The sequence below is a fragment of the Pyxicephalus adspersus genome, chromosome 9, assembly GCF_032062135.1.
Source record: "Pyxicephalus adspersus chromosome 9, UCB_Pads_2.0, whole genome shotgun sequence".
NCBI lineage: Eukaryota > Metazoa > Chordata > Amphibia > Anura > Pyxicephalidae > Pyxicephalus > Pyxicephalus adspersus.
In genome coordinates this window covers 2,921,196-2,946,651 of record NC_092866.1, presented here as the reverse complement: position 1 = coordinate 2,946,651, position 25,456 = coordinate 2,921,196, and the positions used below count along the sequence as shown (strand labels likewise).

The 25,456-nt window shown below is 41.8% G+C and overlaps 1 protein-coding gene across 1 annotated transcript in view; it reads left to right on the top strand.

The window, feature by feature from the left end:
- Window positions 1-25,204, top strand: part of CRISPLD2 (cysteine rich secretory protein LCCL domain containing 2) — a 31,187-nt gene extending 5,983 nt beyond the window's left edge. Inside the window, exons 2-14 of the mRNA XM_072421775.1 lie at window positions 2,426-2,544; window positions 3,427-3,559; window positions 4,514-4,629; window positions 5,179-5,279; window positions 9,201-9,347; window positions 10,206-10,266; window positions 12,853-12,919; window positions 13,083-13,213; window positions 13,316-13,359; window positions 14,322-14,394; window positions 16,075-16,150; window positions 19,868-20,001; window positions 21,765-25,204. Coding sequence (XP_072277876.1) covers window positions 2,426-2,544; window positions 3,427-3,559; window positions 4,514-4,629; window positions 5,179-5,279; window positions 9,201-9,347; window positions 10,206-10,266; window positions 12,853-12,919; window positions 13,083-13,213; window positions 13,316-13,359; window positions 14,322-14,394; window positions 16,075-16,150; window positions 19,868-20,001; window positions 21,765-21,819 — 1,257 coding nt within the window. The 3' untranslated portion in view covers window positions 21,820-25,204. The remainder of the gene's footprint in view (window positions 1-2,425; window positions 2,545-3,426; window positions 3,560-4,513; window positions 4,630-5,178; window positions 5,280-9,200; window positions 9,348-10,205; window positions 10,267-12,852; window positions 12,920-13,082; window positions 13,214-13,315; window positions 13,360-14,321; window positions 14,395-16,074; window positions 16,151-19,867; window positions 20,002-21,764) is intronic.
- The last annotated feature ends 252 nt before the right edge of the window (window positions 25,205-25,456 follow it).

Sequence of the window (25,456 nt, the reverse complement as noted above, 5' to 3'; positions counted from 1 at the left end):
CTGTGCCCATAGAGATACAACTAGTACCATAGTGAGCCTACCGGGAATGTGCCTGCGGAGACACAATCAGTACCATAGTATCATAAACAGGAACATGCCCACATTTTGAAACATGTCTGCGAAAACACAGTCAGTAACATAGTAACCCAACCAGGAATATTCAAGCAGAAACACAATTAGTACGATAGTGATACAACCCAGAATGTGAAACACGATCACTACCATAATATCACACTTAGAAACATGCCTGCAGAAACACAATCAATACCATAGTGACACAACCAGGAATATGCAAGCAGAAACACAATTAGTACGATTAGTACGAGTACAACCCAGAATTTGCCCACAGAGACACAATCATTACCATAATAACACAATCAGACGTATGCCAGCAGAGACACAACCAGTACCATAGTGACACAACCGGGGATGTGAGACACAATTACTACCATAATATCACATTTAGAAAACATGTCGGCAGAGACGCAATCAGTAAAATGTTGACACAACCAGAAACAAATGATACTGAAATTACATAATCAGGAACATTTCTTTGGAGACACAATCAGCACTGTACACAGAAACATAATATGATCTACAACCTTTAGTTTGGTTTTTGTTTGCAATTATTTATTGCTGATTATTGAGATTATCGGTATCCCTGTTTTAGGAATCTGGTTAATTTATCAATATGCATACATGAGAGTAGCCATCGGATCTGCTTCTATCTTACACTAGTAAAAGGTAATATTTCTGTACTCTCTATAACTAGAACATAAGAGATTGCCAATGTACCTGCAGAGACACAACCAGGAATTTGCATGATCAGTATCATAGTGATACAACCCAGAATGTGCCCAGAACTACACAATAACACATTTAGAAACATGTACGCAGAGACACAATCAGTAACATATCAACACAACCAGAATCAACTGATGCTGAAATAAACAGAAACATCAATCAACACTGACACAAACAGAAACACAATCAGAAACAATAACCTGGCAGGGGCTCTAATTTGCTCCACCCAATGAAACATTTATTGTTTCACCTGGAGTTGTGAATCTTAGGACTAAGGATGAATCTATGAGCCTATGTACAGTGGTACCAGTAGCAATTTACCGACTGGAAGTAAAACAAAAGACTGAGCGTGAATGTTACTCAGGAGCCAGATATGGAGATAATCTGCTGTGTTCTAGCAGGAATAGAGTTTTATGGCAGGAATAGTGTTTCATATGTAGCTGAGAAGTTTGGCACATGTCGTCCCAGGCCAGATGTGGATGGGCTACGCTATGCCAAAATGTAATCGCTTAGACGGGCGAAGGCCGCTGCTTTGCTTCTGCTGTATCCTGTATATTTTCCGAATTCAGTGTGTGGACCGGGGCCAAAATCCAGTGTTAAATATATCTATAGGCTGGGGGTGTAGTGTTTACTGCATGGAAAAAGAAGAAACATTTATCCAGCTGAGACGTGTCTCCCCCCGATGAGCAGGGGATGGGCCCATCGGGCGCCTGCTGACCCTGCAGCCTGTGAACTTTATGTATGCACCATTGATATGGACCAAGAGGGCTTCAGCCACCAAATGTAAATGGACAGCCGGCATATCTAGTAACGAGATTCATTCTGCACTCTCAGTGATGTCACTGGTCTCTAGTGATTGGATAGGCTATATATATATTTCTATATATTCTTTATTTTAGCTTACTGTAAGTCAGTTTTCTGGGCACTGTGTCAGCGAGTGGAATAATCTTCAGCGGACGGCGTGTTGATCGCACACATGTGCCCACTCAGCTTTTATAATGAAAGTCAGATGACAGAAGCGCTTAATGTTAACAAGAATTAAAGTCAAAACCCTCACGTTAGTCTGGGTAAAGTTCAGGTGGGGGTTGGGGGGTCATTAATCCTCTGCAGGTTCCAAAATTCAGCTGAGCGCAGTCACATGTCAGCTGAGGCTTTGTTTCCCGCACAGGTCATGCTTCTTTCATGTGATCCGCTCAACATCTGGGCCCAGTTCTGGGAGGGAGAACTGAGCGAGTGGTGGATATGAATGGTCTCAGATTTTCCTTTCCTCAGGTTTTTAATGTAAAGAAAAGGTCAATGCTTCTAATTAATTAAGGAAGCAATCTACTAGGAGGATCATTTGGATCTTGTTTGGCTAAATTACATCATTTTATAAACACATTTCCAATAATATTTCCATCATCATATTTTATATGGAAATTTGCTGCTTCTTCCTCTTGCTGTTATCATATTGTAAGGCAGTGCAGTCAGCGTGCTTGCTGAACAGCTGCTGGTATAATAACATTTTTAAGATTCAGATTGTATTTTGTTTATGGATTCTGCAAGCTTTTCTTATTTTGCCTGAAATAGAACCATACAGAATACTATATTCAGTAATAAACTTTCGTTTTCCTCTGAGCAGACTTGGGACGAGGAGCTGGAAAGATCTTCAGAAGCCTGGGCGCAGGAATGTATCTGGGAGCATGGACCAACCAACCTGCTCATGTCTATCGGACAAAATTTGGCGGTGCACTGGGGCAGGTGAGAGATCGGAACAATCAGTCACATGCATTGCATAGACACAGCAGTTGGTGGAGAAGGTGGGCGTACACCCTGCGCCTCACAAAGCTGCATGTAGACCTTAGGGGGGGGGTCAGTTGGATGTGCCGATATGAGTTAACTTTCCTATAAACAGCAAATCTTCCTGATAAACATGAGATTGCTGTGCTCATGCTAAAATCTGAACATTATATATATTGCATTAAATTCTTTTGCAAACCTATTTATTATCTGTAAAAGTCACAATGATTTTATCACTGTGCTATACATAACCTGTACAGAGCTGTGGGAGGGGGCAAAAAGTCCCACCCACTACAAGCTGCCTGTAGAGAACTACAGAAAGGGCGGAGACAAGACCAATCACCCTGCACAAAGATAGCCCTGACCAGCAGAGACTGGTCTATATCACAGGAAGTTCCTGCACAGAAGCAAAGCATCACACTGGATTACTGCACAAATCTGGAAGAAAAAGATTTCAATAACAATACACATGATCCTTATATGTAGATAATATTTTGTTCCTCTGGAGTTAAGGTATAAAGTAAATCAAAATCTAAGAACAAAATTGAAATATATTTGGGCTTACACTTCCTTAGATGCAGTATATTACAATTCTGGTTCTGGGTTTGGATACAGTTTAAGTTCCCTCATTGATGAGTTTATAATCTCTGGGAGGCCAGCCAGGACCTCTGGTATGGAGGTCTCACTTCTTGTGTCCCCTAGAAATATAGGAAGGGGGTCTCTGATTTAGCTCATTGAATCTGATGGGGGGGACGAGCCCTTTAATTTTTGCCCCCGGGGGTTGTCAGCTTCCAAAATTCTCTGCAATGGAAATAACGCTCTCATTCTTCTTTCTGTTCAAAGATATCGATCTCCGGCTTTTCACGTCCAGTCCTGGTACGACGAAGTGAAGGATTATACCTACCCTTACCCACATGAATGCAACCCATATTGTCCCGAGAGATGTTCAGGACCAATGTGCACCCATTACACCCAGGTAAGCCGTCCTCCTTCCAACCCAAATCTAATCATTGACAATATGACTCTTCATTGTTGGACGCAACAGGCCAGATTTATTAAAGCTTTCCAAGACTGGAGAAGATAGAATATCATGGGTGAACCTGAGTGATCCAGCAAACCTGGAATGGATTTTTAAAAATCATTTGCTATCATTTGCTAAATGTTTTCAATCCTTGACCAGATCCATTCAAGGTTTACCGAATCTCCCAGGTTCACCAATGATAGTCTATTTTTTCCAGTCTTTTTAAATCCAGACTAATTATTACACGGTGATACTAATGGCCGCTGATAGGTCTTCCATTCACAAGGTTAGAGACTGTGACTTGGTGTCGGTCCCTGTACAACAGAGCCCAGACATGGAGAAGGAGCTCATAGAGCCAGTCAGTTGTGCTGCAGTGCTAACAAGGAGCTTGCTGAAAGGAGAGGTAGATGAGCCTTTGCTGCTTCTCTTATTAGTGTCCAGTCACAGGGTAGGGTGAGGGATAAGACCTGGTGGGCATCAAAAGGAAATGTAGTTTTCTACCCTGCTAGGTAGGGTTGTGCGGCACCACTGTATAAGTGGCACACTTGCCCCAATATTCCCGCCACCAGGATATATCACATTGTCCAATGTCAAATGCCAGCTCCCATTAGCGTATAAACCACACTGAGTCAATGAATGTCATTGGCACCTCATTATGCCCGGGCATGGGTCGGTGCTGCCCATTGGTGCCACCATTATTATTCCGCTAGCTTTGTACAGAATAAAATCACAGCGACCCAGCTGACTCCCTTTCAAGATGCTGCAACTATTTAAATGGGGTACTGCAGCGCATTATAAGACCCGCAGGTGACCCGACCTCCCAGGCAGAGCCGAACCGCAGCCGCCAGCCGCACCCCTCTGGACAGACTCCCGTTGACCATTTTTTTCACCCATCTTTTCCATCTTCAGATCGTCTGGGCCACGACCACAAAAGTGGGCTGCGCGGTCAACGTCTGCAAACGGATGAACGTGTGGGGAGAAATCTGGGAGAACGCCGTCTACCTGGTCTGCAACTATTCCCCGAAGTAAGAACCAAAAAAACGCAGCTTGGAGGCCGGTGGATTGGGGGTGGGGGAGGAGGGGGGGCTTGTTGGCGAGCACACAAACGGAGCTTTCATCGCCCGCGGTGGAGATGGAAAATACTTCTTGTGGCATCAGTAAACCTCTCTGTCTTCTTATAGGACAGACTTAGCATCCTCCTAAAAACATTTTGAGTTTAATATGCAAAAACAAAAAACAAAAAAACTAAAGCATTAAATTGCAACAAAGGCAACATCACAACTCGCAATAATCGATTAGCGGAACGCCGAGGCGTTTGGTGAGGATGTAAATAAATTCTGCACAGAGTTCTAATCTTAGTCCATCCACTTCCAGATTCAAAGCATCTTTCTATCCATTCATAGCAGGTTACTGGGAGTGCGGCCGCAATCTGTCATCGCAACGCACAGTAGCTGCATTCATCCCATCGCCCTTCTTAGGTTACTGCGTCCCAGAGAGCAGAGGAGGCTCACAACATGCCTGTGATATCAATCTAACTTCATTTTGTTTTCTCTCCTCTGTTTCCTTTTTTTTAGGGGTAATTGGATTGGCGAAGCGCCTTATAAAACCGGGCGACCTTGCTCCGAGTGCCCGCCCAGCTATGGCGGCAACTGCAAGAATAATCTTTGCTTCAAAGGTAATGATTTCCAAAGCAACTGATTGCGTTTATGTAAATGCAATAGCTGGAGATTTTTGTATCATTTTTGTATCAATTTTGTATTTTAAAAATAAGCATTACCACAAAGTGATTTCCTAGTTCAGCCTGCATTGCTGTTGCCTGCACGCTTGTTAGCAGCCTGTGTCTATCTGACTAATTCTATAAGATGTACGGTACAACTTTGCATGAATCAGTTCCATATATTTCACAATATACAGCAACAATTTCATCAGCTTTGACCAGTTAGACAAAAAGTCATATACATCACAGCACACTCTAATTTCCTATGTTTGATCTCTTTAAAAGCACTGCAAGATTTTTTTTTTAAATGGATGTCCTAGAAATCCACTAAGCTTCTTACTTCCTGTAGTGAGTTGACAACATGGCTTCTGCTGCACTGAAATCTCAGGCTGTGTTGTCTACAAAGCCCTCCTTCTTCTAAATTGGGAGGTTTCTGGAAAGCTTATAAAGGAATACAGAATTTCCTGGAGGCAATGTCATTATGCAGTGCAGCTCTGTGGGGTAAAAGTCATTGCGAGCTGTTTGAAGCGTGTTGCAGATTAGCTGCGCCCAGAACTTTTGGGACTAAAGACGCAGATATGATTGTTGCCGATTATTTCTATTAGTCGATTACTTTATAGTTCCCTCTCCGGGGTTAGAGAGATCGCCTTTGGTGTATCCTGGAGTAGTGGGGAGAGGAAGTTAAAATTTTCTAGATCCTCCTGATGAAGCGGACTTAGTAGCCGTGAAACGCGTAGAGAAATTTTCATCCTGTCTGACCTTTTGTGAGAACTAATTGTATACATAAGAAGGGGATCTGCTTTTATTTTAATTTTTTAATAAAAACAATAGAAATAGAACTTTGTTTGCTTTGATTTTAATTGGATTGCTAAGTTTATTTTCACTATCCCATATGCTTTGTTCGAGTTCATAAAGGTTTGGCAGGGCTGACAACATTGCTTGAAATTCCAGGGGAAGCGTTATCAGCCCAGACAGGAAGTTAGGAAAAATATAAAGAAATGTGCGTGGATATCCTTTTTTTTTTTTATTTCCCCACATTTATGTCTGTGTGCACACAGCCACCTTCTTAGCAATTCTGAAACATCACAAGTGATTTCGGGAAAGCCGTTCCGTTCAAACTCATCTTCTCCCTCTCCTGGGGCCCGGCTGATGACTGCGTTCCTTCGGACTCCTGGAACAATCGTCAATGGGCTGTTTTGAAGAGTCGTCGTCACCTTTAACACCCGTCTTCCATGAAACACCGAAAGGGGGAAAATTTCGGCAGGAACTGTTTAATCAGCTGTGAAAGCTGTTAATCCGTCGCAGCTATTCAGTCTCTCTGAACCCAGCGACAATCTGGAGCGCTCATCCTGGCATGCCAGGCTGCCGGGCAACCAAATATTTGACGCGTTATTGAGCGTTCCATGATGAATCGTGATTTTTTTTATTATTTCAGTCGTAAAAATTGCAGCTCGGGTCCTTTCAGAGGAGTTTCATCATGGCTGGGTTACGTGTACTTCACACGTTGAGAGTCACTTATGCGATTTGCATTAGAAAGACGTCTCGCCAAAATGGCATTGGGTCTCGTGAAAATGAGTCTTCCGGTTTATGGGGCGCAATAAAGCAGCTATGTGCACTTTAGAGAAGTAATGCTCAGATATTGGCAGAAACAAGTCAGATATATGGAGATTTTAGGGGTAAGGGCTTGTTCACAGTAGGTGCTCTCTCAACAGCAGTTTCAAGCGGTCGAATCTCAAGGGGCATTTCGATGCCAAGCACGCGCACATGTACAGAGACCCCACCGCAGATGAGCGGAAGACTGAGGCTGCTCACTTGCATTCACAATTGGAAAAAACCTTTCCTTGGACACCTTGTTTCTTCTGGCCTAGTGTGCCTTCTTGACCAACTGAATTGGCCTAGTAGTCCAAAAAGTTTGCTGACCCCTGCTCTAGAAGTTCCTTAATCTGTGGTTTATTGATCTCCCCTCTGATGGGTGTATGGTTTGGCTTCATAATTAACTGATAAAGCCAACAGCATTAAACCAATGATCTTTTAAGGTCAGGGGACATTCTGACAACCACTGTAAGGGGCCCTCGTTAAATTGGCCTCCAATGTAACAAAAGCATTCTTCTCACTGACCAACAATGTAAGAGATTCTTCCCAATGACCTCCAACATAAGGGATTCTCTTCCCACTGAAAACCAGCCTAAGAGATTCTCTTCCCACTGACCACCAATGTAAGGGATTTCCTTCCCACTGACCACCAATGTAAGGGATTTCCTTCCCACTGACCGCCAACGTAAGGGATTCCCTTCCCACTGACCACCAATGTAAGGGATTCTTTTCCCAATGACCACCAATGTAAGAAATTCTCTTCCCACTGTCCATCAACGTAAGGGATTCTATTCCCACTGTCCACTAACGTAAGGAATTTCCTTCCCACTGACCACCAATGTAGGGGATTCACTTCCTAATGACCACCAACGTAAGAGATTCTTTTCCCAATCACCACCAGTAAGAAAGTAAGAAATTCTCTTCCCACTGTCCACCAACGTAAGGGATTCTCTTCTTAAAGACCACCAACGTAAGGGATTCCCTTCCCACTGACCACCAACGTAAGGGATTCTCTTCCCACTGAACACTGAATCTTCCCATTGGCCTCCAATATATGGGGTGCTCTTACTGTCCACCATCATAAGAAGAGTTCTTCCCAATGACCACTAATGTAGGGGGCATTCTTCTCACTGATTTCAAGGTGTTCTTTTCTCACCAACCTCAAATGTAACAAGCTCTCTTCCACATGACTACAAGTGTAAAGGATCCTCTTTCCATCAACCAAAAACCTAAGGGGTCTTCTTTCCACTGACCACCAATGTAACGGGACCTCTTCCACCTGACTACCAATGTATGGAGCCTTCTTCTCACCAATCATAAATAAGGTGCTATCTTACCACCAACCATTAATGTAAGTGTCCTTTTTCTCAATGACCGCAAATGTTGGGAACTCTCTTACAAATGACTACCAATGTAAGGGGCCCTTTTTCCAACAACCACTAACTTAGAGACAATTCTTCCCAATAACCTCCAATGTTGCCCACTGAGGATCAAGAAATTACAATTACCAGGGGTTCCCTGAGACAGAGAAATTATTTTCAGCATTTCCCTGGGGAAAAAAAGGTTGAGCTGGTTGGCTTACATCGCCCTTGTAGTTACTTCTTTGGTCCAAAAATGACTCAAACAAACATATTGTTCTATTACAATAAATGAGGAACAGAGATCAAATCTTTACCAAAGCACATTAAGCTCAAAGTGGGGATAACCATCCAAATAAATTGAATCCTTTGCATGATTAAAATTAGTTTTGGAAAGTTAGGCAGGAATAACCCTCCCCCAGACTCCCCCAGGCTTTGGTTTTTTTCTTTTTTAACATTTGGAGCAATTTCTTACAATTCTTCATAATACTCTATCACACCCTGGCACGTAAGGGGGTCACCAGGACAGGAAGTGATTATAAATTATCAGTCAGTGATTAAGACGAGACAAGATTCTATCTTTCTAAACATAATAGAAAAAAATTCCTGGCCAGCGTTGAGATTTCACTGAACATTTTTGGAATTCACAGTGATTTCACGGAGATCACACACTGTATATCTTTTTGAAATAGTCAGGATTTAATGAAAATTCTTATAATTCCAGTTCTAAATCATTTTACTTTACGCAGCATGTTCTGTACTTTGAGCCTCATGATGTCCCTTTTGAGGAATTAAACAATATGAATAAATATTATTTATTTCATCACAAAGGATTCAGCACAGTATATATGTCAGTAGGAAAGTCTTCTTTGTATCACTATGATTGGGCATTCTGCTTTGAACACGGCATCCTATTATGTTCCTCCAGGTGACAGACCTGTTATTGAGACAGAAGAGACTAATGAAATCGAGTCACCTCGAATCCCAGAAGAAACGCTGATCTGGGTGCATGAGAAGATCACCAAACCCAAAGTGGTGCCAAAGACGACACAGCCGGCCGCTGAAAACACAATGAGTAAGAAATAATAATGAGGAGATGATTTATAGAATTGTTATTGCTTTTTTTCCCCCACACAGATATTTAAACAAAGTGTAAATCTAAAAACAAAGCCCAGTCGTAGGTCAGATACTCTTTGTGGCCATACATTTTGGGCTCCTGACCACCATGTCTATATGAACTTGTCGGACATCCTTCAAGACCATGGCCATTAATATGGAGTTGGCTTCCCTTTATGTCTATAACATCAATGGGAAGGCTTCCACCAGATTGAGTGAGTGTGCCAATGGGAATTTGGGTGAGGTCAGGTCCTGATGTTGGATGAGAAGGCCTGGCTCACCATTCCAATTCATCCCAAAGGTGTTCAGTAGGGTTGAAGTCAGGGCTCTGTGCGGGACATTCAAGTTCTTCAACATCCAACTGGTCAAACCATCTCCATATAAAGTTTGGGACCCCTGTCAAGGTCTTACTGCTGCATATGAACCAGTTGGGAGTAACTTATTCACACTTCCTTTGTGGCGACATACATATGGTGATGGGTAATCTCCCTAATGGGTAAACCATAAAGAACACATGACAGGAGCCCTTACCCTCTCCTGTTAAATCAAAAACTAAATGGAGATGGTTTTCAAACTGTCTGTTAGCAAGCTGGATCTTAGGATAAAAGGAAGCAAACCCAGACACCTTAAAATGATTACCTGTGGAGTTATTAATGACTTGCTATAGGGCCCAATTGTGTAGAGTTCCATCTATTATTTTGCACACTGGTTATGACCTATGCCAGTGTTATAAGTTCTTCTGATTTGTGGTTGGAGTTGAATAAGCCTCTGTTTGTCTTCTACTTCATTTTTACCTTGTTTTTTTCTCTTTCCTCAGCTCAAATCATCAAATGTGAGACAAAGATGAGAGACAAATGCAAAGGATCCACCTGTAACAGGTACTAGACATTCATTTTACCATTGTTGAACTTGTTTTCTCAAAATATATTCTGAACGTGAAAGAACAAATTCATGTTGCTTAGGCATTGGTGCTCCAAGGTCACTAGGTTACTGGCAACAAGACTGGCAACACTGGTCCGCATAGACCAAACTTTCTCCACATGGTCAGGAAGGTCAATTAAATTGGTGGCCGATGTAGTACCCCCGAATTTTAGTAGACAATGAGAATTTGCAACTAACCAGAGAGAGAGAAGCTTCACCCTTGCCGCTGGCTCTGCAGAGTGGCATGGGTGTCTATATTATGCGGACATCATTGGGCAAGAGACCCATTCACCATTGTTTAAAGCTTAAGGAACCCCCTTCAGCCAGCTCTGAAGGAACTATAGTTAGCAATGGCTTGATTAGATAGTTGTGTGAGTTGTGTGTTTGTTAGCCATGTCTGGGAGAATAGAAGTAGGTAGGTTGTATTTGTTCATTACCAATTGAAAATGGCCTGGATATTATGCTATGCCCCTTGTAATATACCAGCTCGATGGGCAGTTGCAAAGACATCCCTTGGCTGCCATGGGTGCAGCATCTGCCCTACTAAATAAACCGCTCGGCTTGTTTTCTAATTGGAGTAAAAATCTCCCTAACTGGAGCAAAACTGAGCCCCACGCGACCAATCAAAACACATTTTTTAAGCAGTGACCTGAAAGCAAACATCTGGTCGTAGTGGACATAACGCTGTTTTTACTCCTTGGTATTTTTGAAGGATGAGGGCACACGTGTTAAACATAAATATTAAGACATTTTTCAGCAGGTTTCCTAAGTGTGCTGACTGCGAAAGACAAAAATGCCATTTTTTATGTCAGGGGAGCAGCTTTCACCTTCCTTGTTGATATGAAAAGTTCTGAAGATATTTTGTAGTTTTGGGTTTACCATGGAGACCGGGCCAAGCAGCTCCAGAATAGAGAGCGCCAGTCATGGCGGATGGACATCGGCTGACTCACGGGCAGCGGGGGGAACGGCAGGCATAATGTGAAGATTGTTTCAGGGGTCGTTTTATAGCTTTTGAAGGTCTTGGCACAGAGATAGCAAAATAAACTTAATGTACTTGTAATGCATCATCCTGAACTTCACACAGTACTGCACATTCCAAAAATGTATTGGAAAAAAAGCTGTGGTAAAACTCTACGGAAAGAGATTAGTTGGCACTGCTGACCTGAACATGCTGGTTCCCTGGGATACCCAACATGCTGGCTCTCTACCATATCCAACCTGCTGGTTTTCTGTCATACCCAACATGCTGGCTCCATATCATACCCAACATGCTGGCTCCGTATCATACCCAACATGCTGGCTCCGTATCATACCCAACATGCTGGTTCTCTGTCATACCCAACATGCTGGTTACCTGGCATACCCAACATGCTGGCTCCCTATTATACCCAACATGCTGGCTCCCTATCATACCCAACATGCTGGTTCCCTATCATACCCAACATGCTGGTTCCCTATCATATCCAACTTTCTGGTTCCATTACATACCCAACATGCTGGTTACCTGGCATACCCAACATGCTGGCTCCATACCATACCCAACATGCTGGCTCCCTATTATACCCAACATGCTGGCTCCGTATCATACCCAACATGCTGGTTCCCTATCATATCCAACTTTCTGGTTCCATTACATACCCAACATGCTGGTTCTCTGTCATACCCAACATGCTGGTTACCTGGCATACCCAACATGCTAGTTACCTGGAATACCCAACATGCTTGTTACCTGGCATACCCAGCATGCTGGCTCCGTATCATACCCAACATGCTGGCTCCTTATCATAACCAACATGTTGGTTCCCTATCATATCCAACTTTCTGGTTCCATTACATACCCAACATACTGGTTCCCTGTCATACCCAACATGCTGGTTCCCTGTCATACCCAACATGCTAGTTCCCTGTCATACCAGCATGGCATATCCAACTTTCTGGTTCCCTGGGATACCCAACATGCTGGCTCCCTGGCATATCCAACTTGCTGGTTACTTTGCAACATGCTGGTTCCCTAGCATACAACATGATAGTTACATGGCATACCCTAGTTTTCATACTCTCACCAACACTGAACTTGGAAAAAAGCACATAGATCATGAATATCAGAACATCTCAACTCAAAAGAAGCCTTGACGCATTTTGCACAAAAGTGGCTGTGTGTATTTTGTGCGAAATGCATCAGCGATTCTTGTGTTGATACTTGTCTCTCTGTGCACATCTTTCTGTGTACCTCTTAGACAACAATCCTACTAGGAGCAAGAGAACTTTACAGATTCTTCATTGTGGAGATTTGTCCTATAGGTTAGGACCAGACAAGCTGCAAGCTCTCCGATCATTGGGGTTCCAAGTCTCCACCAGCAGGAAAGATGTGTGATTACTGAAATCCCAATCTCACAAGCCTGACAAGCTTTATTCACAAATAAGAAATGACTTTCCTTTTAAATTCAATCCTAATATATGATCACACATCAGCAGCACATTTGCATTTACTGGATGAATAACCATATGGCGGTGTCATTAATCGCTGTCTGTTCTTCCTGCAGGTATCTCTGCCCGCCAGGCTGTGCAAATAAAAAGGCAAAAGTTTTTGGAACGCTTTTCTATGACAGTGTAAGTATGTGTAAAGCTTATATAGAACATTTCTAAAGCAATTTTCTTATATAGTTGTGAATAGAATGGGGAAAAGTTGCTTTTTTTATCTGTAGCTTAGACTGTCTTAGTTCCATTAGTTTTATTCAGTTAAAGCCATTTAACAAATCAAATATGTCTGCAGATGTCCAGCCTCTGCCGAGCAGCAATTCACTACGGGGTCATTGATAACAATGGCGGTCTGGTGGATATCACGCGGAAGGGTCGCCTGCAGTTCTTCGTCAAGTCTACAAGAAACGGCGTGGATTCTTTAAGGTGAGACGTTAGCATTTGGTTTTATATAGCTGCAAACAATTCATAGTTTTCTTTCTCCATTACATCTACCGCATTACTCATTACTTTTCCTTTCTCCTGCAGTAAATTTAAACCAGCAAATTCCTTCATGGTCTCCAAAGTTACCGGTAAGTATTTTGGAGAAGTCCTATAATATAGGGAAGGAAAGTAGGGAAAACAAAGATGGGAAGGAATACTTATTCTCCAGTGGGATATATCTCTGTAGGATTGCAGGACATGCCGGAAGTTTTATGTCTTATAGACAGCACTGGAATTAGCTTTGTGTCTTTTTGGTCAATGGGCAACTCGATCAAACGCTGCAAACTCTGTGCCCCCTTTCCTGTTTAATATATGATCAAATCATCAAAAGAAATGCCCTGGTTTTAAAGATTAGATTAGATTGAAGGTTTAATGTCTTAGATTGTATATTTTGTTTTATTAAAAGATCTTTCAATTTTTACATAATATATACAATATTTACAATATATACATAAATGAAAATAAATATTGGGCATTATGCCAAACTCAAATATAAACATCCTAATTTTGTGCAACAAGATGAAATATATTTCAAAATAAACTATATTAAGCAAGGCCAAGAAGCACAAACACTTCACCATGTCTTAGACTGTAAGCTCTTCTGGGTAGGGTCCTCTCCTGTATCATCTGTGTCAATCCCCAATCCGCAGAACACTTCTGCACTCGTATCCCAATGTTTGGGGCATATTCAGGGAATATTCGGGGCAGGGTCCTCTTCTCCTCCTGTGTCACTGTCTGTATCCATCTGTCATTTGCAATCCCTACCTAATGTACTGCGCTACAAAATATGTTGGCGCTTTAAACATATAGTTTATTAAAAATATATTAATAATATTAACTAATTCATTGACAACATTGCATAGTGAATGGCCACCTAGCCGCTTTAAAATTCTTTTCTTCCTTTATGGCACCATCAGTGTTTCTTTGCGTGATGTTAGAATTGATTGTTTTGGTCTTGGAACAGTAGACAAGAATCTTAAGATAATGAATTCTCAAAGACGGATTCTAGATTTCTATTTTTGACACGCTCGTGTTTTGTCTTTCCTCGTAGATCAGACACTTGACTGCTATTCAACCGTGGCTGAGATCTGCCCCTTCGAGAAGCCAGCTAAGCACTGTCCAAGGTAAGTCCATTGTGGATGGTTGTTTGGTCTGAAATCATATGGGATTTGGATCTTTATATATGTTAGGTCAGTTCTAAATGTAGGTGGAATATTCAGGGGAACTATATAAAAGTTATGTAAAGCGATGGTGGTGGCAGCTGAGAAGATTGACTTGGTGCTTACTTCTCAGGTCCTCTAGCTTTGCTATTCTCTACAAATTTTTGTTCTCCTACTTGAAAATCTCATTGTTAGCTCTGACAATAAAGCTTAACCAAACTCTTAATTCTAAGTCTGAACTTAACTTCTCTCCCTAACCATGAACCTTACCCACAACCCATAGGTATAAATCTGGCTTGAGCTGACTTTTGTTCACTTCAAGTAGATTTTACATTCCCATAGGTGTTCCCTTCTGATCTGAATTTGAAGATATTAAAATTAAGGTGACAAGGGAGAGAATTGCAGGTCAAACGTACCTGTCAATGAATTCACAAAGATCTCAGAAGCTTAGAAAAACAATTGTCAAAATGATGCAATGACACAATTTTTTAATTTGTATACAGTAGCCTAAACATCAGTTTAACTCCAAATCATTAACTTTAACCAAAATCCTAGACCTGACCCTAAACCTCAACTCATAACTCCAAGCCTGATCCAAACTCCTCAGCATCTACCTAACTCTTACCCCTAAACCCTAATGTAACCCCATACCTAACCATTTGTCGTAACCTCACTCTTACCCCTAATACTAATCCATAATCTCATAAGGCATCTCCTCCTAATGCTAAAACTCAAACCTGAAACTTTGAACCCTAAACCTAAGCCTAATCTCTAATGCCAACTCCAAACCACAACCCAACTAATAACCCCGACCCTTAGAGCAGCCACTCCCAACCGTACGGTTCCTCCAGAGGTTTCTTTGGGTTCTTTGAGCTTCTGATGGTGACCTCCTAATTTGTGGTCTCTTGGCAGTCAGCAGAATAATACTTTTTTGAGCTACTATATCTATAAGATATATATTTCTCTTGACCAGTGTAAGATGTATAGTTTCCATTGACCTCCGATAGTTTTAACAGAGGTTCTCCAAGACCTGAAAATCATTTCAAGAGATCCTTAAGGGTTATATGACATATATGTCTTAAGTCTGGCTTAGAGTATCAGTCCACTAATTCCCCAAATAACTTCCATTCACCATTCTGATCACTTTTTAATACATTATAACACTGACTTCAGCTCAGACAATAACAGTGTGCTGATGTTGCACCTTGGATGAGTACTGTGCATGTGCAATGTTTTACTATTCGAGAAGTGAAGTCCAGCCCAATATAGACATGATGACTAATGCCATTACAACTGCTAAAAAGTTGGAGTTGAACTAAAATGTTGGTGTAGATCCATTTCATTCAGCTTTAGGATTGGGGTTCTCTTATTACACGTTTATTGTTTGCTTGGATCTGACCCAAAGAGGTATAAAAATCTATCCAATCCACTAACTGTACATCTGCTTTGGAAGGAAAGAACCTTCAACCGTTCTCAGCAAGCGAGAATTAGGCTCTTGGCATCCCGATTCTCCTGACGTAATGGCACATAAGGAGCATTCATAAATCTGCAGTTGTTTGAGCCAGGATATATATTGGAAATTTTTAATATTGCTGTTCTGGCACACGTGGGAATCTGTAATAATCTCTTCATATTGTCTTTTAGATTTTACTGCCCAAGTCACTGCAAGGACGAACCATCCCACTGGGCACCGGTCATTGGCACCAACATTTATGCAGATGTAAGTGGTGATTGTTTAACTGCTGTTTGGTTTCATGGAATGGCCATGTGAAGGTTGTATAATATTATACGGGGTTGGTGCCAGCTAGGCATTGGGTGAGGCTCATGATTTCCTATCCAGGGCTGTAAATAGGGAATTTGTTACCTTTATTATGTTGGCTGCTCACCTGTACAACCTTCTGATTTCTGTTCAGCTGGTTCCGGCTTCTCTCAGTCTGCCCCATGGTAAATTATGGCTTTGCTCTGATGCCTGAGATTACTTTTTTCTAAGATTGAAGTTTTTTTTATCTGGGAGTCTCAGATCCGACCTATGTATGAAGATTAAACCTTTCAAGTGAGGAAATATTAACTGTCACTCAGGAAAATCTCCCCATTGTGGGAGGGGCAGACACAAACTACTGGGGGAAATCTCCCCATTGTGGGAGGGGCAAATTGGCTATAGAGTTTTTTTTCCTCCTCTGTGTTGAGGACTTCTTGGCTTTCACTCTATTTGTTTGATTACACAATGTTCCAGAACAAAAACAAGGAGATAAGTAGCTGCGGCTCCATTCCATCTAAACCGAGCTCAGGCCAATCTTGTGTCCTTCTCCATTACCGGTAGCATGATTGACCCTTTAATAATCTTATAACATGTCATTGTGAGGAGCCATTACATCATTATATCTCTGTATAGTAATAACAAAGGGATCACATTACCATAAGCATACATCTTTGGGGGCAGAAATCATGGGGTCATCCCCGCTGCCGATCAAAGATTGCTTGGAGAATGTTTGATATGAAGCAGAAAGCAACATGTGAGAGCAGCTAAAAAACAAGTGACTTCTAAGAAAGACGCATGTTGGGGTTTTGTAAACATTGCCAGCTGCGCTCGCCCCCCCTTCTGCTCCTCGTATCTTTGGATTGCACACATGCTCCGCGTTGTACACATGTGCTTCGGCTTTGTGCACATGACATTCCCATTAAAGGATGGAGCAATTCCCATTAAACAATGGATTTCTTGGAAAGGTTCTGTCCTCCCCTAAACCCTGCTGGACAAAGCATTCTAAGCTGAAATGGGGACAAAATCAACAATGACTGACACCTGTGTTGTATTCTGACACCGCTATTACCACTGAAATTTCCTGAATTACAGTGATTTGCCCACCAAAAGGTATAGCAATGGGAACAAATCAAACTGCCAGTTACCTTTTGTTTTTGCACAGGGTGACAACGCTGCTGTGCAATGCCAGAGCGTCTGAGCGTTGTCACATATTTAAAGTTTAAAGGAAGTAAGAAAACAACATCTGTTGGCAGATGTCTCAACATCTATATATAACATAAGCTTGCATGTTGTGGCTGCATTATTTTCATTTTCAGAAAGTACAGAACACACTTGCTGATCCTGGCAGAATTTAATATCTTTGTAACTTCCTGTGCACTGAACTGAAATCTCAGACAAAGCATATCAGATTTCCTAGGTATTTTATCTGAACTACACAACTCATTTCTCCCTATGAAATAGAAATGTGTGTTTGTAGTTTAAATCAGGAGTGCAGCATGGTGGGAACGCAGCTTTGTCATAGATGATGTATGATGGGTGAACGTTACCAGTCTAGGGCATAAAGTGTGTTGCGGGCAGGATCACCAGCTGTAATATATTTTGTTGTTGGTTTTAGATATATTTTATGTTTGTAAACTCTCAATGGATGGAGAATGGACTGGATAAATCTCATTATTTTCATAGAATGTTTCATGCAAATGATGCTTTTGTTGCATTGAAGTGTTTTGGGACCTCTGCCCAGCTTTATACATTGTAGATGATATTATTTCTATACAGCTGGATGATAATAATAAGATACAATGTATCATAGTAACTATCATTACTGGCAGGGTGCGTGGAGCCCTTTATGTAATATTTTCAGCTTGGGTACAAACCCCTATTTATTGAACAAAATGTATCTCATCCAAATCAAAGCATTCAGCTCATTTTTTTCCATGACCCCAAGAGGACAAGGCTTGTGAACCTCGAGGAAAAGTCACTCCGCATTCCTTCCCAGCACTTGGCGTTCCGCAGACACAGCCACCGGACTTAAAATACAATTCTTGCATCCAGTCTGCCTATTACAGCTGGCATTCCTGGCTCTGTCCTTGTATGGGTACAAAACACAGTGCCAGCTTACAGGGCAAAGCCTGCCAAGAGATATGCAGGGAGTCAATAGATGGCACAATCCCCTGTACAAATGGGCCTTAAAGGGGGCTTACACGTTTACTTCTATAGAGAAACCCCAAAAGACCAATGAGGGGACTACTTGGACCCCAGCTGTCATACAAGCTGCAGCTTCAAGCAGGGATGTTGTGGGGCCCTAAAATACTTAGACTGTCCTAAAGGAGAGATTGCTATGTTCATGGATCCCCTTGATTGTAATGTACAGAGACTGTTCCTGTACAGAGATTACTATATATATATATAGACTGTTGTTTTGGAATTTTCTGAACTTTTTTGAAAAGGTTCATAGACAATCATATTAGAGAGATTGCTATGTACACAGACTGTGCTGATTAAGAGATTTCTATGTTCATAGTGTGCCCTGTTAAAGAGATTACAAGGAATGGAGACTGCCCTATTCGAGAGACTGCTATGTGCAAAGAAAAACTAAGAGACCCTTGTGTCTGTGTAGTGATTGCTAGGCAGACAGGCTGTCCTATTAGACAGATCGCTATGTATATAGATTCTCCTTATAGAAAGAGCAGATCGCTATGTATATAGATTCTCCCTATACAGAGATCGCTATGTATATAGATTCTCCTTATAGACAGATCGCTATGTATATAGATTCCCCTTATAGAGAGAGCGCTATGTATATAGATTCTTTTTATAGACAGATTGCTCTGTATATAGATTCTCCTTATAGACAGATCGCTATGTATATAGATTCCCCTTATAGACAGATCGCTATGTATATAGATTCTCCTTATACAGAGATCGCTATGTATATAGATTCTCCTTATACAGAGATCGCTATGTATATAGATTCTTCTTATAGACAGATCGCTATTTATATAGATTCTCCTTATAGAGAGATCGCTATGACATATTATAGACATATTGCTATGTACAGAACCTGTCCTGTTAAAAGGCCACTCCTTGCTGACATCTTCCTGTAGAGAGATTGTTATATAGTGACTGCTATATCTGGAGACTTTTCTTTTCCTTCGCTTGCAAAATTGTCAATGGAAGTGATCTGTTTCTTTTACTGCCATGTGCTTACCGCTCAAATACCATGTGACCCCTACATCTGTGTCATGTGACCTGTCAGCTCACCTGTGGGCCCAGTCTCTGCTGCAATGTGTGGCTGGGTAGGAACAGGTCACAGCCATGTACAGTTGGTGAAGATGACATTACCCCACTGGGAAATGGTAACTCATCCCAATATATATCAAATATATGGGGGATCGGGGCCACGTACTCCACACACCCAATCCCTACAATTTCTGAGGTTCTCCTGACTGGTTGGCCTTTTGTTGTGTTGCTATCATGTTGGAAAATCCATAGCAGCTCAGTGAGTTCCGTCCTTAAGTGTTCTTTTTTTCTCCTTCAGCCAATCATCATCCTCGTTTAGGTGGTGAGGACGGCTCAATGTTCTATTGGAGGGGTTGTTCTGTCTCTGGGCACTTTGAAAATTTTTTGGATCTTTTTTTTGTTCTTACTAAAAAAATATTGATGTCCTTTATTTTCCAGACCTCCAGTATCTGCAGGACGGCGGTACACGCCGGCGTCTTAAAGGACGAGGTTGGTGGCTACGTGGATGTCATGCCTGTGGACAAGAAGAACCATTATTTCGGCTCCAATAAAAATGGAATCCATTCAGAAAGGTAGAATCTAATTTGCTATTAAAATGACTTTCACTTTCTTATGTTTTTTAAAGGGGGGTTAATAAATAGTAAAGCTGACCTCCAGACCAATAATAAAACATTGTGTATGAATATTTAAGTGAATATAATCAGTCACCCAAGGCTGACCTTAACAACTTGTGTTAACCCTACACCTGGCTTCTAAAATGAACCCCGAATTTATATCCCCCCCAGAACACCTAAAGTATATCTACCTTTATATAATCATTTTGGTACATCTGTTCGATAAATACAAAAATACCCAGCAGTAAAGTTATGGAGAGGAGGTTGCAGTCAGAGTGGGGGATAGGAAGGGTGATGGGGATTAGTGGGTAGAAGGGGATTTAGAGATAAGGAAGGGGATTCAAAGAAATTTATTTAATTGGATTCCAGACCTCGCAATCAAGGAGGCTCAGCTTCACATGTGGGTGGTCTGCATGCAAATGCACCCTGCTTAGGTCACGCCCACCAGACACCCTTTTGTAAAGGCAAATGCATATTTGCATAGCTCCTCCCAAGAGCAATGCTTGCCATTCTGAGTGCTGTGATGCAGTCAGGAAGCTGCTGGCCCCTCCCACTACCTAACCATGATCTGCCTGCATTGTATAGAAAAGCACAGAGATCCAGTGGGTCTAAAATGTAATAAATCCACAAAGTTTAATGTAAACCTGTCATTTTGATAGGAGAGGAATGCATTGGGTCAACCCTCAAATTGATTCAGAGGTCTCCCAGCAGTTTCAGGGTTAAGGTTTTGCTCCTGAACCTTCGCCCGCATCTTTCCGCAATCTGCCGCCATCGTTCTCCAGAGCGGAATCTAAAAATAAATCAGTTTGTTTTGTAAGATAAGATTAACGTCGTCTGGGATTCCCAGATTTAGGTCGGAAACAGGCGTTCATAGCAGATTATGTGTCCTGATTGGTTAGATGTATTGCGAGTAAAAAATATTTCAGCACATTTTGTCTGGGGAAGAAAAAGATTAAAAATGGGAATTTCAGCCAACAAACGAATGCCAACAATAAAAAATCTGCAGCTATGCTAAGAAGTGGGCGTGGCTGGGAACACCAGAATCACATGACTTTCAGTTGGGGTTCCCAGATCACCAATCAATGGGGTGAATTACTATATGAATACAAACTATTCACATGACAAAGTGAATATTTTGCTTGTGAGGGATATATCACATCACATCCAATCAAATACAAGAAAATCTGTTTTTTAAGGTCCATTGGGTATTCTTTTTATCATTCACTAAACTAAGTGAATTATCTCTTGCAAGGTAATCTGGACAGCCTGCATTCCTTTACCAAATCCTCCTAGATTGTAAGCTCTTCGGGGCACTCCTCCTGTGTCACTGCCTGTATCTGTCTGTCATTTGCAACCCCTATTTAATGTACAGCGCTGCATAATATGTTGGCGCTATATAAATCCTGTTTAATAATAACAATAATAGTAATAATCATAATAATATTAATAATAAATCAACCCAATTGCACCCATATTGTCTCTTTGTTTGTGTCCCCATTGGGAAGATTCTTTACAGGAAGTGAGGGAACTCTCCCTTATGGGGACACAGATATTCCTCAGCAGAATATGACCTCATGTGAATGTAAAAGATGATTTCAGCCGCATTGGGTGCTTCAGGGACGGAATTTTTTTTAGGGACTCCTGAATTTTAGTTGTCGGGATTTTGGTGCCAGGAGCCCCTCCCGGTCCAGAAATAACAAAATGTCATTTTTAATTTGCAGCATCAAGAACCGAAAAGAGGGCAAAGCCTTCCGCATCTTCGCTGTGAAACCGTAACCCCAAAGCCGAGCGCCGTGGAATGTCTACATGAACTTTGAGAAGACCAAAAACACCTTCCTCTGTCTGCTCTGCAGAATTGGGTCAAACCACCATCTCCCCCGACACCAACACCCCCCAAAAATAACGCCGCGTCCCGGGCCGGGAAACCAACGCGAGCCACCGCAGCGCTTTCCATCCAGAAAGCCAAGAGGAATTCTCGGAATTCCAAGACGCTGAGCTGCCGACGTCACTTCCTGACCCCATGCCAAATAAAAAAAAAACTGGGTCCTCAGGGGCCAAATGAAGTGCCGGGTGAATGTTAGATTCCTTCTTCCCAAAGTGCATTCATCTTATCACCTCCCGGACCCCACAAACGGACAAATAACCAGAAGATTCCGGAAGCATTCGGGGGAAGTGCCATTTTTTTTTTTTTTATGGTTTGTTTCGTGGTGCCTCTCAGTACTGTATATATCGGCCTTTTAAAGTTTTGTACTTTTTTTGTATTATTTGTATTATTATTATTAATATTATTATTATTATGAAGAGCGATGTTTTTATATACAGCAGTGCTGGTCCTTTTTTTTTTTAATATATATCGGGGTTAATATTTTTGCCCCCTTTTTTGTATATAGTATTGAAAATGTAACATTAGCAAATGGATGGTGCCGTATCTCCAAATTTTTTTTTTTTGCTGTGATGTACAGTGTGGTCAGGATTTTAACCCCGTGTCCCCTTTTTGTCAACGTGTGCCGATCCGCGGTGTTACCCGCCTTCGATGTAATGCGTGTATATGGCAGGAGACAATAATAACTTCGGTGATTAAAGTTTATCCATAACCAATATTTTTAGTTAAAGCCCTCTTACACAGGAAGTAACAGGAAATCTTACCAAAGTAAAGTGCAAGATATCCGCCCACACTTCCTGTTCTGGTGACAACCTTAAATCTAAAAAGGACTAATGGAGGGGTGAATCCCCCTAACTGGGCACAGATAGCTGCAGAAACCTCGCCAAAGCTCCAACCCGTTCTTGGCTTTCCTAAGTGAATGTATTGGCTATAGATAAGTTATAGTGAATGTATTGGCTATAGATTCACTTTACAAGAAAAAACGCACACATGTACCAAAATTTTATGCAGAGAAGCCTGCCAGACATTGTCTGTTAAAGGGTCACTCCACTAAATTCTGATATTTCACTTGTTTGAGTTTAGAATTGGTGGGAGATATACAAGGGGGGGAGATGTTCCGATTTTTGGGTTGCCTTGTCTTTTGAGAAAAGTCTGTAACAATGCCTGTCAGTGCTTGTCGGCCATCATTAGTGCAATGTATGGAAGTCATGGCTGGACAGGGCTGTGGCTCCTGTGCAGTCACATGGTCAGGGGTACCAGGTATGGGGGTAGCTGAATGGACAATCACATGTTGCCCTAATTTGATGGCTATATAAAGGGGCAGGGCAGTGGCACCGACCTTCAGCAGTGCAGCTTCTGAAAAGCATTGGCACGCTCTCCTCTGCAGGACTGGGCAGGTGAGGAGAATCGGCGCATGACCAATCTTTTGGCACATACAACATTTCCTGTATACATGTTTCAGCTCTGTATTTAGCGGTTTGGCTGGAAATGGACTTCTTGAGCTCCTCTTAATCTTCGTGAGATACAGCAGGGAACGCTTTGTTATTGCACGGGCATTAACCCTTGTACATACTATGCCTGGAGCAATCACGGGTTCATTAGCCAATCATCATCCATTTATTTTTGGATGGTATACAGAAGTGTCTATAGAGCAAAACGGTTCTTTAGAGACCCGGTCATTTTTCCCCTTGGCCCCCTGTAGTTAGGGGTACGAACTAATAGGGTGGAACCAGAACAGCAATCTTCAGGGCCCATGCTAGGTAAACTTTTTGGACCCCATTTCTAAAAGTTCCAACATTGCAAATGCAAAACTCTTTTGATTAGGGCCCAGTACAGAAGTAGCCATTATCGCCCCCTTATGGCAACTTTGAATGCAGCATCCAGCTAGGGTGGGCATGCAACATGTGACCTGACACAGGGCATGGCAACACCCAATATAGGCAGGAAAACCTAAAACTCCCAGGTGGGCGGGGTCAGCAGGGTGGGGAGATCACCTTGCATTGAAATATCACTTTCTATTGGACGACCTTTAAGAGTCATAAAAAACTAATTTTATTTTTTATTCCATTGTTCAGTAATAATTGTCATGCAGTGCTATGAGCAGAAAATGAATATATATAAATTGTAAAATAATTGATTTGGTAAAATGCTGGCACTTTCTGTGTAGTCACCTGCAGAATATTTGTTATTTTGTATCTTTTCATTCTTTGTCTTTCTTGGAAAGTGAAAGTTGTATTGCTGTGTAGTTGATGAATAATGTGCATTGTATTGAAGTTATCCGAAGTGTCACCTAATCTACATATACAGTCTGGGTTCCTTCCCACCAATGCATTGCCATGCAGAAAAATGTGCATTACCACAGCATGCAGCAATGCAGATCACGTGCATCAGTGCATTACATTGTTGTTCGTTTTAAATGGCACCCAAAATGAACATTCCCAGCACTTTGCAGCATAATGCAGGTATTGCGCTGAATGTGCATTACTTTGTATGCGATGTGCTGGGAAATCCATTTACATAATGCAACTTGTGCAAGTCAACATGCGTGTGTTTTCAAAGCAGCCCAGTATGCACAGGTCCTGTATGTGACAGCAGAATTCCCTGGTGGAGAATCTTCCAGGTCCATGGGTTTTTAATGGCAGTGATGGATTCCCCACCAGAGAATGTTGCTGAATTTAAATTCCACATTTTATAAACCATCAATAAAATCTCCTTATTTCAGAAACTGTTTAGAATATTTGCAATTTTCCTTTACAATCACTGGTGATCCTGCCATGAAGGTCCATGTTCAAGTATTTTTTATTATCGGGTGACAACGCTCTGTCCTTGTCTCTCAGGGTTGTCACCTGGTGATTACAAGCGACTATTCCAACATATATTATGTAAACATGGTCCAATGTTGTCACTATCAGTGCCAATGCGGCCATCCCTGGAGTGCCCCTTTAAACCCCCAAATATTGTATTTGACTTCAGCCAAGGCTGTGGCTCATTAACTGCTGAAGGACTACAAATCCCAGCATACATTGTCACCCAGTAGTGCATGCTGGGAGTTATGGTCCCCCAGCAGCTAGAGGGTTTTATATTGCCTTGCCTTGGTTGGCGTCTTCATTGACCGCTCCTAGAAATGTTTGTGTCACTTTTTATTGGCAATCCTACCTCATGCTGGTAATGACATTTGTTATATAGATTGTATATTATTCACCCGTACCTCCCCCTTCCTGTCACCTGCTGGGATATGAGACGTCACAAAATCAATAAAAATCTTTCAATCTCTTTGTATTTCAGTCTCTTATTGTCTGAAAGAATTGTGTGCGGTGTCACCGATCCCTGAGTCCACTCAGTGACAGTGCAGAGTGTTCATACGGGACAATGGATTGCAAGCTCTTCTGGCCAGGGTCCTCTCCACCTCCTGTGTCTGTATCTGTTTGTCATTTGCAGCCCCAGTAAATGTACAGCGCTGCGTAATATGCTGGCGCTATATAAATATTGCAAATAATAATAATAATGGATGGTCAACCTGGCTGCAGCTGA